Source organism: Mesoplodon mirus (assembly GCF_964341445.2).
Source record: "Mesoplodon mirus genome assembly, chromosome: 7".
In the NCBI taxonomy this organism is placed as follows: Eukaryota; Metazoa; Chordata; class Mammalia; order Artiodactyla; family Ziphiidae; genus Mesoplodon; species Mesoplodon mirus.
The window spans coordinates 110832067-110849486 of record NC_138983.1 but is presented as its reverse complement, the minus strand read 5'-3'; the positions used below and the strand labels follow the sequence as shown (position 1 = coordinate 110849486).

The following is a 17420-nucleotide window of genomic DNA, read 5'->3' as shown; positions in this document are numbered from 1 at the left end:
TCAATAGATGCAGGAAAAGCTTTTGACAAAATTCAACACCCATTTATGACAAAAACTCTCCAGAAAGTAGGCATAGAGAGAACTTACGTCAACATAATCAACATAATAAAGGCCACATATGACAAACCCACAGCCAACATCGTTCTCAATGGTGAAAAACTGAAACCATCTCCACTAAGATCAGGAACAAGACAAGGTTGCCCACTCTCACCACTTATTCAACATAGTTTTGGAAGTTTTAGCCACAGCAATCAGAGAAGAAAAAGAAATAAAAGGAATCCAAATTGGAAAAGAAGTGAAACTGTCACAGTTTGCAGATGACATCATACTATACATAGAGAATCCTAAAGATGCTAACAGAAAACTACTAGAGCTAATCAATGAATTTGTTAAAGTAGCAGGATACAGATTTAATGCACAGAAATCTCTTGCATTCCTATACACTAATGATGAAAAATCTGAAAGAGATATTAAGGAAACACTCCCATTTACCGCTGCAAAAAAAAGAATAAAATACCTGGAATAAACCTACCTAAGGAGGCCAAAGACCTCTATTATATTTTTCAGCTCCATCATATTTGGGGAGTTTCCCATGACTTATTATAGTAAAAAAGCCACGTGCTCTCTCAAGAAATGTGTATTCTATATAATGACAAAATGAATAGGTAGTGTGATATGACACAAAAAGCACTGGACTGGCAGTCAGGACTACTATTAACTGGCTGTGTGAGCCTTGGAGAAATAAGTGAACCTGTTGTCTTGGCTTCGGTTTCATCTTCAGGAAAATTGAAGTAAATGGACTAGAATCTCTAGGTCATGGGTCTTTAATTGCTATATGTAGAATAACCATTATGTGTGCTGAGGATCAAACTAGCCCAAGTGGTGGCTGGTCAGCAGCCAGAGTCAGGGTGATTGGAAGAGAAAGACTGGAGAAAGTGATTTCCAAGTTGAAGGCCAGCTTTGGAGAAACCTGCAACTACAGAAGGTGAAGCATGGTAAGTATGGTAGATGAACAGGCAAGCCCATGCCTGAAGGTTTTTTTTGTTTAATATTTTTTCATGTAATTCAAGAGGAATTCAAGTGATGTTGACCACTAAGAAAATAAATAATCTGATTAAAGGGAGACTTGATGAGGGAATTCTCAGGGCTCCACTAATGTACCTGGAAGGTGAGGGAGTGGAGCACAGGCTTTACAGTGGCCACCGACCCAATCACAGAAGAGCATTTCCACTTGCCACTCCTCCCATCATTCCCCTCTATGACTTTGGAGACTGTTACAAAATGTTTGCTTAATAGTGATTTGAGTATTTGTATCTTTTATGTACCTTTCCGTGCATTTCAAATTTTTAAAAAATTATGTTAAGATAAAATATGTCCTGAATAATGCTCCCCAAATTTTTAAACTGAGAAGACATGTCTAAGTAGCAATTTGATTCTGGCAAATAAAGTGTGCTAAATTTAAAATTTCATGGGTCAAATTTATACAGAAGACAGGTGGGAGAAAAATCTTTTGAAAGACAAACACATTGTGTGCTTCTTGCCAATAAGCATGTAATACTTCCTCACTGTCATTAATAAAAGATAATACACACTTTCAAAGTTCTGTAGACACTAAAAAGAAAGAAAACACTCAAATGCGTCACCTATTTCCACACTCAAGTCCGAGAAGCTATATAAATTTCTCCAGCCTCTGGCAGAAAACACTAAACCAACCGTAAGTCCGAGAGCAATCATCTGTGGACAGCAGCTATGCAGCTGGCTGTGCTGACCGTGCTGTACGCCGTGAGTGTACTGCCTGGCACCCTGGCCCTGCAGCTTCCCCGGAAGGCAGGAGGCATGAGTGAGCTGCCGTGGGAACAGGCTCAGGTATGTCACTGGCCCACTCACCTGGGCCTCCACAGGCTCACCATCAGCATTAGGAAGTATATTTTTCAATTTTAATAATTTTTCTGATTATATAGGTAATATATGTTTTAATCAAGTAGCTATTAAGAGCAAGCTTTGGAGCCTGCCCAAAGTGCTTCTTGCCAATAAGCATGTAATACTTCCTCACTGTCAATACTTAGGTGTAGATGTCCCATTATTTTACCAGGTAATAATTACTTACACTTATTAGGCTACTTATTAAGTAGTATATTGGAAAGAACATGATTTTTGAACCAGAACTTGTCCTTGACTCTTATCTCTACAGTTAGTAAGTATGTGAATTAACCTTACTTTGGTTTCTTCTTTTTCCCAGGATAGAGCTAAGGATTCAATGACACAATATATATGAAGTACTTTATAATCTGTAATTGTTACATACATGATAATTGGTATTGTTACCACTTCCTTCATTCGCTAGAATGAACTTGAATATTCAAGTTCCAACTCCTCCACTCAACTGTGTAGATGAACACAGGAATGTTATTAAACTTCTCTGAGCTTCAGTTTTCTAATTTGGAAGTTGGATAATGTAATGATATCAACCAAATGGGGGTGTTGTGAAGCACTTTACAGAGTACCTGTGACATATTCAATAAATTGAAGTCCTTACTGCTACTATTATTTACTGTAACTTGAGATTTTTCTCATAAAGAGCAAAGTGTTGCCTCTTAAGATGAGGACTGCTTGTGATGGAGAGACTTGAAAAGAAAATATGAGGGTATAAGTTGCAGTCCTCCCACTGACAAGCCAATGATGATGGGCAAGGCATGAACTTCTGACTTTGTTTTCTCATATATCTAATAGAGATAATAATACTGTGTTTTATACCTCACAGGATTATTCTAGCGAATGAAGGAAGTGGTAACAATACCAATTATCATGTATGTAACAATTACAGATTATAAAGTACTTCATATATATTGTGTCATTGAATCCTTAGCTCTATCCTGGGAAAAAGAAGAAACCAAAGTAAGGTTAATTCACATACTTACTAACTGTAGAGATAAGAGTCAAGGACAAGTTCTGGTTCAAAAATCATGTTCTTTCCAATATACTACTTAATAAGTAGCCTAATAAGTGTAAGTAATTATTACCTGGTAAAATAATGGGACATCTACACCTAAGTATTGTTTATAAATTTAAGCTTAAGCATAAGAAAAGTTGTGTTTTATTTCACACTAACTTTGACTTTTTAAAAGTCCATGTAATACATTGGACTGAACCATATGAAATCAGTGATATTTGACAGGTTTTTTTTTCTCCAAAGGAGCAATTTCATATGGGTCCACCTAATGGACTCTACAGAAGGAGTACACTTGCAAGAGTATTGAGTCCCTTTACCCACGGTGCACGTTGCCAATAAACCAGAGGGAGGTCCTCTAGGTTTAAAGGAAGGCAGGAAAATTCATCTTAAGGATGCAGAGAGATTTCTTACAAAGGGTGTCTTTGTAAAGCCTGTAGCTCTGGAAGGGAAAAAAATGAGCTATTTGTTTTTAAATCAGGGATTAATTGCTAATTATCATGGGTGAACAATAAGTGTTTGTTGTATTGAATGAAATAGTCATTGGTAACAGGAAGACAGAGCACAATATTGCTAAGGTTACTTACATAAAGCGCATACTCCTAAGCGGTTCTCAGACAAGTAAACATTACCACCTACTCCAAATTAGATTGCAAATGAGTGAGCCAATGTTTAAATCATTTCAAAGATATTATCACACATTATGTAACACTTTACATTTTTCTGATGAAATGGGCTTTGGAATCAGAACAAAAGTTCAAATACCAGCTCCTTTGGTTACTCATGGGGTGACCTCGTGCAACTTATTTCACTCTTCTGAGCCATGATTCTTCAAATGTGAAATAGGAAAATAATGCCATACCTTACTTCACAGGGTGGTTATGAGGTTTAAATGAGATAAGTAATGTAAAGCTCCTGGTATAGTCCCTGGCACTAGTAAGTGCTTAATGAAAGTCCTTTGCTGCTGTTGTTATTTCATTCACTTTCTATTTTTTCCTATTTAGGCTGCTGGACTGCCATCCTTATACCCATTCACTAGTGTCCTTTAAGAAATTCCCAGCAGGCTTCCCTGGTGGCGCAGTGGTTGAGAATCCGCCTGCCGATGCAGGGGACACGGGTTCGTGCCCCAGTCCGGGAAGATCCCACATGCCACAGAGCGGCTAGGCCCGTGAGCCATGGCCGCTGAGCCTGCGTGTCCGGAGCCTGTGCTCTGCAATGGGAGAGGCCACAACAGTGAGAGGCCCGCGTACCGAAAAAAAAAAAAAAAAGAAATTCCCAGGGACCCAATTGCCCATGGAATACACCTGAGAGACCTGCTTTATCCTGCAGTCTCACAAAGAGGGTTTTACTAAGGAGTTAGCCATGGAAAAAGCACTGGCCTGGCAGTCAAGAAACTCAGAGTCAGTTCTGCTACCAACTTAACATGTGACCCCAGGGCAAATCATTTAGTTACTAAGAGTTCTGATTTCTTCACCTGGAGAATATGTATGTAAAACAAAATAATGTCATAATAACCTTTCCCAGGACTAAAATGTTAAGACATTTAACCTCAGCTGGGACCTGATCTCCAGAGAATTTTAGAAAGGGCTGGGTGACTTTGGATCTCCCCATAGGGTCTCTGATGCCAAGGGGAGGTCTCAGCTGTGCCCCTTGAGGGCACACTGAGCACTCTTCCTGATTGGCTATTACACACAAGTCTATGTTTTATAAAGTATACAGTGTGTTTTTCTTCAAAACATTTAATGGGATAAAAGAAAAATGGAGGGACTCTTTTGCTCATGAAATGAAATGGCAGTGCTTCATCATCAATATTAAGTTTTCTTTTCATTAATGCACTCTTGTTTTACTTGGTTACTATGTAAGTATTCTGCCTTCACACTACTATTTGGGTCCACAGGAGTCAGAGGCAAAGATGTACAGACTTCTGAGCTAAAAGAAGACAATAAACAAGAATTATAGATCAATTACTCTCTTTCCAATAGGACTATCTGAAGAGATTTTATCCATCTGACTCAAAAACAAGGGACCCCAATAGTTTAGATGTCGAACTCAAGCAGATGCAAAAATTCTTTCGCCTGCCTATAACTGGAACATTAAGCTCCCATATTATAGAAATCATGCGGAAGCCCAGATGTGGAGTGCCAGATGTTGCAGAATATTCCCTATTCCCAGATCGCCCAAAATGGACTTCCAAAGTAGTCACCTACAGGTTAGTTTTGCTTTGGCTCATTTTAGCAAAAACAGTAAAGCCTATTTCCTAAAAGGTCAAACATTGTTTTCTTGTTTTCTACCAGGATCATGTCATATACTCGAGACTTACCACATGTCATAGTGAATCAATTAGTGGCAAAGGCCTTCAACGTGTGGAGCAAAGAGATCCCACTGAGCTTCAAGAGAGTTAGCTGGGGAATTGCTGATATCATGATTGGCTTTGCAAGAGGAGGTAAGGAAGATTCCTGCAGGCTGATCCTGTGTGCTATTTTGCTTGTTGTTTATATCAGTGCCTTCCTCTTTCTGGGATTTAAAATCTTTAAAGAGATATAGATATATGATAGATGATAGATAGATAGATAGATCATCTCATTAAAGATCAATGGTCTTACACTTTTTCTAGTCCATTAACTAGAGCCACTTTTTATAGCAGAAGATGGCAGACTATGGCCCATGAGCCAAATCTGTAAATAGTTATTAGAACACAGCCATGGTCCTTCATTTACCTATTGTCTATGAGTTCTTTGGGGCTACAATGGCAGACTATAGCAATTCCGACAGAGGTCTTCAAGCCTATACATCTGGTCCTTTACAGAAAATGTTTGCCAACCTCTGTTTTGTAACATGAATCATGATATACATATATATTTATGGGACAGTTTAAAATATATCTAACTAACATCAACATTAAACCAAAAGAAGAGGTTACAACTTCCAAAGGCCTGAAGTGGTCTCCAACAAGTGAACAGTCCCTGTGGCTTATTGCCAACACCCTTCATGTAGTAAAAAGCAGAAAATAGAGAATTTTCATATTAAAGGGCTTAAGGAGCTATAACCCATATACATGAACTGCTATTAACTGCTGGTGTTTCATGGTGCAAATTTAGAGGAAAATGTTGGTCTTTTTGGCCTGTTTTAATGTTAAACTTCCTGGGTGCTGTGAATTTAGCTGAAATTTGAGCTTCAACCACAATATCAACAAGACTGAAGAAAACCTTACAGAAAAGCACGGATCATGGCACTCTATGTTTTTCAAGAACTGGATAAACTGGATATGGCCTGACACCAATTTGAAAATAAATGTCTCTGCATCACAAATAAAAGCACTATCAAAATCTATTTTAAGACACCTTGAGCACAGTTCTTCAAGAGACTGTCTACTACACCCACAAAGAAAAAGTTGGGTTTTTAAGAAAATGTATATTAAATGGTATGCAATTACCTGCTGAATCCAGTACTCAAACTCATGGTCTACTCTGCCACCATCCAGCTAAGGAAAATGATCAACTATAACACTTAGACGCCACCATAAGTAGGATGTGAATGTATTTAAAGTCCACATCAGTAAGCTTTCAACATGTGGTGGTTATCAGGGATGAGCAGTGGTTCTGTGAAAGAAAAAGTCCCTGTGACAAATAAACACCCAAACCACCCTGTGTATGCAGCTGACTGCTTGAACTAATCTTTCTAACCTCAATAATCATGCACTGTAAACTAAAAGATGAAATGACTGGAGATAAATTCAGTCACTAAAGGCAATTACCTTTTTTTCTTTCAGCTCACGGGGACCCCTACCCATTTGATGGGCCAGGAAACACACTGGCTCATGCCTTTGCACCTGGGCCAGGCCTGGGAGGAGATGCTCACTTTGATGAGGATGAACGCTGGACTGATGGTAGCAGTATAGGTACAGCATCCCAAGTCTCTTCCACTACATATCCTTTTAAAAATCCTGAATTTTTAGATCTTAACTATCTTTGACAATTGAAAGCAATTAATAATAGTTATTGAGTACTTGCTAACTGCCACCTCTGTGCTTTAAATGCATTATTGCATTTAATATGCTCATAATGCTCCATATATAGAAGATAGATACTCAGGCTACAGAGTCAAAAAATGGTGAGTTCAATTTGCTGTACCTCTACCAATTACTCACTTTGTATCTTTGGGCAAGTTATTTAACTTCTCTGAGCCTCAGTTTCCTTATCTATGAAATGGGACTATAAATAATTCCTACCTCACAGGATTCTTGTTGGAATTAAATGAGATAATGCTTATGCAGTGCTTAGCACAGTGCTTGGTATATATTAATAATTCAGTAACTTATAGCTCTTTTATATATATCCCCAAAATAAGTTTTTTAATTGAAGGTGAAAGAGGAGCAGAGACTATGATATTTGAGAAGTATATACAGTTCTGATATTATTCACTGTTTTTCAGAAAGAACCCACACCATAACCCAGCCCATCGTATTCATCACTTTACAAAGTAGAAGAACACAGACAAAACAGAAAACTAATGAAGAGAAGCTCTAGATAAATAATCCTAATTGGAGACAATGGTTTTTTTTTTTTTACATCTTTATTGGAGTAAAATTGCTTTACAATGGTGTGTTAGTTTCTGCTTTATAACAAAGTGAATCAGTTATACATATACATATGTTCCCATATCTCTTCCCTCTTACGTCTCCCTCCCTCCCACCCTCCCTATCCCACCCCTCTAGGTGGTCACAAACCACCGAGTTATCTCCCTGTGCTATGCGGCTGCTTCCCACTAGCTATTTTACGTTTGGTAGTGTATATATGTCCATGCCACTCTCTCACTTTGTCAGTTTACCCTTCCCCCTCCCCATATCCTCAAGTCCATTCTCTAGTAGGTCTGTGTCTTTATCCCTGTCTTACCCCTAGGTTCTTCATGACATTTTTTTTCTTAAATTCCATAAATATGTGTTAGCATACAGTATTTGTCTTTCTCTTTCTGACTTACTTCACTCTGTATGACAGACTCTAGGTCCATCCACCTCATTACAAATAGCTCAATTTCATTTCTTTTTATGGCTGAGTAATATTCCATTGTATATATGTGCCACATCTTCTTTATCCATTCATCCTATGATGGACACTTAGGTTGTTTCCATCTCCTGGCTATTGTAAATAGAGCTGCAATGAACATTTTGGTACATGACTCTTTGAATTATGGTTTTCTCAGGGTATATGCCCAGTAGTGGGATTGCTGGGTCATAGGGTAGTTCTATTTGTAGTTTTTTAAGGAACCTCCACACTGTTCTCCATAGTGGCTGAACCAATTCACATTCCCACCAGCAGTGCAAGAGTGTTCCCTTTTCTCCACACCCTCTCCAGCATTTATTGTTTCTAGATTTTTTGATGATAGCCATTCTGACTGGTGTGAGATGATATCTCATGGTAGTTTTGATTTGCATTTCTCTAATGATTAATGATGTTGAGCATTCTTTCATGTGTTTGTTGGCAATCTGTATATCTTCTTTGGAGAAATTTCTATTTAGGTCTTCTGCCCATTTTTGGATTGGGTTGTTTGGTTTTTTGTTATTGAGCTGCATGAGCTGCTTGTAAATTTTGGAGATTAATCCTTTGTCAGTTGCTACATTGGCAAATATTTTCTCCCATTCTGAGGGTTGTCTTTTCATATTGTTTATGGTTTCCTTTGCTGTGCAAAAGCTTTGAAGTTTCATTAGGTCCCATTTGTTTCTTTTTGTTTTTATTTCCATTTCTCTAGGAGGTGGGTCAAAAAGGATCTTGCTGTAATTTATGTCATAGAGTGTGCTGCCTATGTTTTCCTCTAAGAGTTTGATAGTTTATGGCCTTACATTTAGGTCTTTAATCCATTTTGAGCTTATTTTTCTGTATGGAGTTAGGGAGTGATCTAATCTCATACTTTTACATGTACCTGTCCAGTTTTCCCAGCACCACTTATTGAAGAGGCTGTCCTTTCTCTACTGTACATTTTTTTTTTAAGTGGCTACTGGCTACTGGCCCTGAAAGTGAAATGAGTACTTGTGTTTGGCAATAGGAATTCACCACTACAGTGATGCCTTGCTGTGAAAATCTAACCTATGTAAAATTATGACACTGCTTCTGTTTCACATCTTGCATACCTTTTTCATTCTTCCTTCTTCCCACTCAAGGTAAGCTAAAGACAGCTTCCTTCAATCTAATGCACCACAATTAGAACTCTGGCCACTCAAACACACTCACACCTTCCCCCTTATTTGCAAAGCGTTTTTATGAGTCTGAGGGAGAGAGAGCACATACATAATACACTTTAACAAATCAAAAGCAAATCCCAGCATCGCCTGGAGTTCCTGCCTTATGGTTGTGCTTTCTCAAAGCCAAATTTCTCTCTCCTGCTATTCAAAGTCACTATCATTTATTGAATAGCCATTATTATTTTCCAGATATTGGGAAACTCATTATGACAAATCAACAAGGTAGGAATTATTATCTCCATTTAACAAAAGAGGAACTGAGACTCAGAAATACCCATTAATTTGTCCAAAGTTGTCCAGCTAGTAAGTAGCAGAGCTGGGTTTCAAAACCAGGTCTTTATACAATACTTATAAGCCTTTGCTTTCCTCTACTGAATACTGCTATCTGAGTGATTACATAAGAAGCAAATAGGCAGAAAAACATTATATTAAAAAAAAAGTGATGAGATTAAAGCACTACTATTCTTTTTTTTTAAACTTTATTGAAGTATAGTTGATTTACAGTGTTGTGTTAATTTCTGCTGTACTGCAAAGTCATTCAGTTATACACATATTCTTTTTCATATACTTTTCCATTATGGTTTATCCCAGGATATTGAATAGAGTTCCCTGTGCTTTACAGTAGGACCTTGCTGTTTATCCATTCTATATATAATGTTTTGCATCTGCTAATCCCAAACTCCCAATCCTTCCCTCCCACACCCCCACGCCCTTGGCAACCAGGAGTCTGCTCTCAATGTCTGTGAGTCTGTTTTTGTTTCGTAGATATGTTCATTTGTGTCATATTTTAGATTCCACATAAAAGTGATATCAGATGGCATTTGTCTTTTTTTTATTTCACTTAGTATGATATCTCAGGTCCATCCATGTTGCTGCAAATGGCATTATTTCATTCTTTTTTATGGCTGAGTAGTATTCCATCATATAAATGTACCACATCTGCATTTTTTTATTATCTTTATTGGAGTATAATTGCTTTACAATGGTGTGCTACTTTCTGCAGTATAACAAAGTGAATCACCTATACACATACATATAACCCCATATCTCCTCCCTCTTGCGTCTCCCTCCTACCCTCCCTATCTCACCCCTCTAGGTGGTTACAAAGCACCGAGCTGATCTCCCTGTGCTAATGTGGCTGCTTTCCAATAGCTACCTATTTTACATTTGGTAGGGTATATATGTCCATGCCACTCTCTCACTTCATCCCAGGTTACCCTTGCCCCTCCCCATGTCCTCAAGTCCATTCTCTATGTCTGCATCTTTATTCCTGTCCTACTCCAAGGTTCTTAAGACCCCCCCTTTTTTTTTAAGATTCCATACATATGTGTTAGCATACTGTACTTGTTTTTCTCTTTATGACTTATTTCATTCTGTATGACAGACTATAGGTCCATCCACCTCGCTACAAATAACTCAATTTCATTTCTTTTTTATGGCTGAGTAATATTCCATTGTATATAAGTGCCACAACTTCTTACCCATTCATCTGTCAATGGACACTTAGGTTGCTTCCATGTCCTGGCTACTGTAAAGAGTGCTGCAATGAATATTGGGTACATGATTCTTTTTGAATTATGGCTCTCTCTGGGCATATGCCCAGCAGTGGGACTGCTAAGTCGTATGGTAGTTCTATTTTTAGTGGTTTAAGGAACCTCCATAGTGTTCTCCATAGTGGCTGTATCAATTTACATTCCCACCAACAGTGCAAGAGGGTTCCCTTTTCTCCACACCCTCCCTAGCATTTATTGTTTCTAGATATTTTGATGATGGCCATTCTGACCAGTGTGAGGTGATACCTCACTGTAGTTTTGATTTGCATTTCTCTAATGATTAGTGATGTTGAACATCCTTTCATGTGTTTGTTGGCAATCTGTATATCTTCCTTGGAGAAATATCTGTTTAGGTCTTCTGCCCATTTTTGGACTGGGTTGTTTGATTTTTTGATATTGAGCTGCATGAGCTGCTTGTATATTTTGGAGATTAATCTTTTGTCAGTTGCTTCATTTGCAAATATTTTCTCCCATTCTGAGGGTTGTCTTTTCATCTTGTTTATGGTTTCCTTTGCTGTGCAAAAGATTTTAAGTTTCATTAGGTCTAATTTGTTTCTTTTTGATTTTATTTCCATTCCTCTAGGAGGTGGGTCAAAAAGGATCTTGCTGTGATGTATGTCATCCAGTGTTATGCCTATGATTTCCTCTAAGAGTTTTATAGTGTCTGGCCTTACATTTAGGTCTTTAATACATTTGGAGTTTATTTTTGTGTATGGTGTTATGGAGTGTTCTAATTCCATTCTTTTACATATAGTTGTCCAGTTTTCCCAGCACCACTTATTGAAGAGGCTGTCTTTTCTCCGTTGTATGTTCTTACCTGCTTTGTCAAAGACAAGGTGACCATAGGTGTGTGGGTTTATCTCTGAGCTTTCTATCCTGTTCCATTGGTCTATATTTCTGTTTTTGTGCCAGTACCATACTGTCTTGATCACTGTAGCTTTGTAGTGTAGTCTGAAGTCAGGTAGCCTGATTTCTCCAGCTCCATTTTTCTTTCTAAATATTGCTTTCGCTATTCGGGGTCTTTTGTCTTTCTGTACAAATGTGAAATTATTTGTTCTAATTCTGGGGAAAATGCTTTTGGTAATTTGATAGGGATTGCATTGAATCTGTAGATTGCTTTGGGTGGTATAGTCATTTTCACAATGTTGATTCTTCCAATCCAAGAACATGGTATATCCCTCCGTCTGTTTGTATTCTCTTTAATTTCTTTCGTAAGGGTTCTATAGTTTTCTGCATACAGGTCTTTTGTCTCCTTAGGTAGGTTTATTCCTAGATATTTTATTCTTTTTGTTGCAGTGGTAAATGGGAGTGTTTCCTCAATTTCTCTTTCAGATTTTTCATCATTAGTGTATAGGAATGCAAGAGATTTCTGTGCATTAATTTTGTATCCTACTACTCTACCAAATTCATTGATTAGTGTTAGTAGTTTTCTGGTAGCATCTTTAGGATTCTCTATGTATAGTATTATGTTTTTTCATCATTAGTGTATAGGAATGCAAGAGATTTCTGTGCATTAATTTTGTATCCTACTACTCTACCAAATTCATTGATTAGTGTTAGTAGTTTTCTGGTAGCATCTTTAGGATTCTCTATGTATAGTATTATGTCATCTGCAAACAGTGACAGTTTTACTCCTTTTCCAATTTGGATTCTTTTTATTTCTTTTTCTTCTCTGATTGCTGTGGCTTAAACTTCCAAAACTATGTTGAATAATAGTGGTGAGAGTGGGCAACTTTGTCTTCTTCCTGATCTTAGTGGAAATGGGTTCCGTTTTTCACCATTGAGAACGATGTTGGCTGTGGGTTTGTCATATATGGCCTTTATTATGTTGACATAAGTTCCCTCTATGACTACTTTCTGGAGGGTTTTTATCATAAATGGGTGTTGAATTTTGTCAAAAGCTTTTCCTGCATCTATTGAGATGATCATGTGGTTTTTATTCTTCAGTTTGTTAATATGGTGTATCTCACTGATTGATTTGAGTATATTGAAGAATCCTTGCATTCCTGGGATAAACCCCACTTGATCATGGTGTATGATACTTTTAATGTGCTGTTGGATTCTGTTTGCTAGTATTTTGTTGAGGATTTTTGCATCTATGTTCATCAGAGATATTGGCCTGTAGTATTCTTTTTTTGTGGCATCTTTGTCTGGTTTTGGTATCAGGGTGATGGTGGCCTCTTAGAATGAGTTTAGGAGTGTTCCTCCCTCTGCTATATTTTGGAAGAGTTTGAGAAGGATAGGTGTTAGCTCTTCTCTAAATGTTTGATAGAATTTGCCTGTGAAGCCATCTGGTCCTGAGCTGTTGTTTGTTGGAAGATTTTTAATCACAATTTCAATTTCAGTGCTTGTGATTGGTCTGCTTATATTTTCTATTTCTTCCTGGTTCAGTCTCAGAAGGTTGTGCTTTTCTAAGAATTTGTCCATTTCTTCCAGGTTGTCCACTGTATTGGCATAGAGTTGCTTGTAGTAATCTCTCATGATCCTTTGTATTTCTGCAGTGTCAGTTGTTCCCTCTCCTTTTTCACTTCTAATTCTGTTGATTTGAGTCTTCCCTTTTTTCTTGATGAGTCTGGCTCATGGTTTATCAATTTTGTTTATCTCTCAAAGAACCAGCTTTTAGTTTTATTGATCTTTGCTATTGTTTCCTTCATTTCTTTTTCATTTATTTCTGATCTGATCTTTATGATTTCTTTCCTTCTGCTAACTTTGGGGGGTTTTTTTGTTCTTCTTTCTCTAATTGCTTTAGGTGTAAGGTTATGTTGTTTATTTGAGATGTTTCTTGTTTCTTGAGGTAGGATTGTGTTGCTATAAACTTCCCTCTTAGAACTGCTTTTGCTCCATCCCATAGGTTCTGGGTCATCGTGTTTTCACTGTCATATGTTTCTAGGTATTTTTTAATTTCCTCTTTGATTTCTTCAGTGACCTCTTGGTTATTTAGTAGTGTATTGTTTAGCCTCCATGTGTTTGTATTTTTTACAGATTTTTTTTTCCTGTAATTGATATCTAGTCTCATAATGTTGTGGTTGGAAATGATACTTGCTGATTTCAATTTTCTTAAATTTACCAAGGCTTGATTTGTGACCCAAGATATGATTTATCCTAGAGAATGTTCCAGGCACACTTGAGAAGAAAGTGTATTCTGGTTTTTTTTGGATGGAATGTCCTATAAATATCAATTAAGTACATCTTGTTTAATGTATCATTGAAAGCTTGTGTTTCCTTATTTATTTTCATTTTGGATGATCTGTCCATTGGTGAAAGTGAGGTGTTAAAGTCCCCTACTATGACTGTGTTACTGTTGATTTCCCCTTTCATGGCTGTTAGCATTTGCCTTATGTATTGAGGAAAGCACTACTATTCTGATTCCTCTTCTAAACCTTCTGCCCTTGTGAAGGCCTGGAAACAAATAAGCAAACTATGGAGAATTTAAACGGTTAGGTATTTTATAGTTATTTTATTTTTATTATTATCTATTTTGATTTTATTATATATATAGTTATTTTTTACAGTTATTGTATGTCTCTTTTGTTGCAGGAATTAATTTCCTGTATGCTGCAACTCATGAAGTTGGCCATTCCTTGGGTCTGGATCATTCATCTGATCCTAATGCTGTGATGTATCCAACTTATGGAGAAGGTGATTCCAAGAATTTCAAACTTTCACAGGATGATATCAATGGAATTCAGAAATTATATGGTAATATTTACGATTTCCATATTTCCAATGTCTCCTTAAGACATTGCCTTCTTTGGGTAGGCTTGAATGAGAAAGGCTGGGAAACAGGTATTTACTTGGAAAAACACACTGGAACTTTTTTAACTAAAAGCCTATTGAGGGGAGAAATTTGAGACATTAGATACTTGAAATTTAATCATGCTATTTTATACTATGAGGATACTGATTTTAAGTTTTCAGTAATACAGAATCATTTGGTGAAATCATGAAAATGATGCTCTCAAACTTTTTTATAAGCTGCCACTCACTCTTCTTTCTTGCTTGGTTCAAATACTTTAGGGAGCCTCCCCCATAGGGGCGGACAGAGGAACATAACACCTTCCACCGTAGCTTCCCGCTCCCAAGGGTTTGGCCCTAGGTGCTTAAAAGTTACCCAAATTTTCCTGCCTGTATATATGCATAGGGAAATGGGTTAACCATAGACAGTGACTTATAATTGCTGGTCATGACGGGTATGAATATACCATGTCCCAAGCTACACTTTTTTTGTTTTAATCAAGTTCTAAATTCAATTTAAAAGAATAAACTGATTTGTATTTGCTTGATCAAGTCAGAAAGAGTAATGTGAGAAAGAAATCAAAGGACAAGGATAAAAAGCCATGTCTCTAGATAAAGATGAGAATAGTAAGAATCAAAGAAGCTAAATAAATCGTCCAAGGACAAGAGGCTGCTGAGTTCCTGAACAAAGATTCCAAGCCAGGGCTGCATGATTTCACATTCTTTCTACTTCATATTTCAGCTTATCATTACTTAGTATGCTTCTGAAAGCAATTTGGAAAAGAAAATACATACAGAATGATATCTTTAAGTACACAGACATAATTAAACCTTTCCGGCAAATTACAAGGATGATAAGAATATTCAGCAAAAAGATAACATAAGAGTCTCTGAATGTTCAGAAGAGCAATGAAAGTGCTTCCACATAATAAATAATGTAATGTCCTCAGGGGGAAATTACTCCTGTAGGATAATGGATTTAAGCTATCAGTTGAACCTATAACTTACTATCAATTAGCATCTCCCAAACTGTGTTCCCAGAACACTGGTCCTACCAGACAATTCCCCAAAAAAAGATGCTTTGGAGAAACAAGTTCAAAAACCACTACCTATACTGTATTTAAAGTGCACAGGATGTTAAAAAGGATCTAACAAACTGTCATTTAACTCAGCGCTTCCCAAATTATAATCCTTTTTGTGGCACACCCATTGAGGCTTCTCAGAATAGCATTTCAGAGAACACGTTTTGGAAAGTACCATTAACTGTACCACAAAGTTCTGACTTAAGGAGCTGCTTGTGTCCAAAAAAGTTCATGAATCACTGACAATTTTTGGTAAAGTCAACATCAACAAAACAGAAAATAGTACCTCCCCTTATATAAAACTATGGAACTTACAGAATACTCTATGGCATGTGTAACTATCTTTGAACCTTAAGAAAATTAGAAAGGGCCTGAAAAATGTTCTTTGGCAGACTGATTAGATTTAACATAAAGAAGATGGATTAGTGCATTAAATCCTTAAGTATTAGACAGTGAAGTGCCTCTAGTCAAAGTTGGAAAGAGGTAGCTTCTGGACAAATGAAAGTAAGATTAAATTACATAGGTTTTTAATGTAGGTAGTTTATTAATACAAGACACTTCTTGTGAGCAGAAAATATAAATTCAAAAGAATGTGCTTAAACTCATGGATATAAAATTCCCAATGTTCCTTTCAGAATAATAAAAATAATAGCTAAAATGCATCAAATTTTTATAGTGTACCAGGCATTTCATGTGCAATAGCTTATTTAATTCAACAATCCAATGAGTTGTTACTGTCCTCATTTTATAGGCTGGTAATCTAACATGAAGAGAAGCTAAGTAATAACTTACCCAAGATCACATGGCTGGTAAAATGAGAGAGTGAAAAGACAGGGTGCAAAGATATCTGACCACCCAGGGAACTACACTCCATACAGTGTTGTCTTTTTAGTCTTTGGAGGTTGTTCTTCAGAACCGTTGTCCCAGGCACAGAAACTGGGCTGGATGAATGATGAACTGTACATACTGTGACATTTCTTGTGTTTTTATAGTCTTAGGATTTTTTTAATATGCTTTATACATTGTCAGAATGTTCCTATTTTGTCTCTTTACAGGAAAGAGAAATGATTCAAGAAAAAATTAGAAACACAGATTCATTCATTGGATTCTATATAGTTGTTCCCAACCAGAATTAAAGAACACTGTTGTTGCACTCCATTTACCCCTTACTGCCTCCATCCTTGTATTGTGGTTGGTTTTGTACATCTCTCTCCCCCTCCGGGAATAAACCCTATTATGACATTACTATGTCTTACTCATCTATGACTCTCCTCAAGCAACATGCACTTGGTGGATGTCAATAAATGTTAAATACATAGATAAATAAAATTTTTATTCCATGGTAAAATGATTTCTATTTGGAAGTACTGTTTCTGTGGCAAGAGAAGATACAATGAAATCAGACTAAGATGAGAAAAAAGAATTAAATAACCCCACCACATTATTTTGGGACTTCAGCTGCACCTCACCCTATCAACAGTTGGGTAAGGTATAGTATAGTATAGTATAGTATAGTACAGTACAGTATAGTATAAACCAAGATAGTATAACCCAAAGGTACCTTAAGTTCCCCTAATCCTTTGGTCCAATCCCTCACTCTGAGTATTCTGGGAAGTCCAAATCTTCCCACAAAATGTGTGTGAATTCCCAGGGATTTACAATCTCATAGTCCCTTCTGGCACCAAGTTCCTGCCCCTGAACTGACTTCATGGCATCTCTCCGACCACAGTTGCTCTGTGTTCCCTTTCCTCTGCCCCATCACAACCCAAATATCAATCTCACCCCCTTATTTTTTACTTTCTCCAAACCAGTCCTACAAGGCTTTTGTGAGATTGTTGACACTGCTGAAGATGTGCATCAACGGTGAG

The 17420-nt window shown here is 37.2% G+C and overlaps 1 protein-coding gene and 1 long non-coding RNA gene across 4 annotated transcripts in view; one reads left to right on the top strand and one right to left on the bottom strand.

Annotated features, from left to right (window-relative positions):
* The window catches only part of LOC309807169, a 170720-nt gene that overhangs the window by 120737 nt on the left and 32563 nt on the right, over nucleotides 1-17420 (bottom strand). The gene's annotated exons all lie outside the window — the stretch shown is intronic.
* MMP7 (matrix metallopeptidase 7) lies at nucleotides 4811-16773 on the top strand. Of its 3 annotated transcripts, XM_082628172.1 has the most exons (5): nucleotides 4811-5156; nucleotides 5242-5390; nucleotides 6717-6845; nucleotides 14273-14434; nucleotides 16608-16773. In XM_082628172.1, the coding sequence occupies exons 1-5, from the start codon at nucleotides 5005-5007 to the stop codon at nucleotides 16634-16636; spliced, it is 621 nt and encodes a 206-aa protein (XP_082484298.1). In that variant the 5' UTR covers nucleotides 4811-5004; the 3' UTR covers nucleotides 16637-16773. The 3 variants fall into 3 exon arrangements, with proteins under 3 accessions (XP_082484298.1, XP_082484297.1, XP_082484299.1); XM_082628171.1 differs by lacking the exon at nucleotides 16608-16773 and having other exon boundaries at nucleotides 14273-14588; XM_082628173.1 differs by lacking the exons at nucleotides 14273-14434; nucleotides 16608-16773 and adding an exon at nucleotides 7379-7803.

What these genes read in the sequence shown, in the direction of transcription:
- MMP7 (XM_082628171.1), top strand. Translation starts at nt 5,005, where the DNA reads ATGCAAAAATTCTTTCGCCTGCCTATAACTGGAACATTAAGCTCCCAT. An exon ending in GATTGGCTTTGCAAGAGGAG is followed by an intron (nt 5,391 to 6,716) that starts GTAAGGAAGATT and finishes TTTTTCTTTCAG; the next exon opens with CTCACGGGGACCCCTACCCA. An exon ending in GACTGATGGTAGCAGTATAG is followed by an intron (nt 6,846 to 14,272) that starts GTACAGCATCCC and finishes CTTTTGTTGCAG; the next exon opens with GAATTAATTTCCTGTATGCT.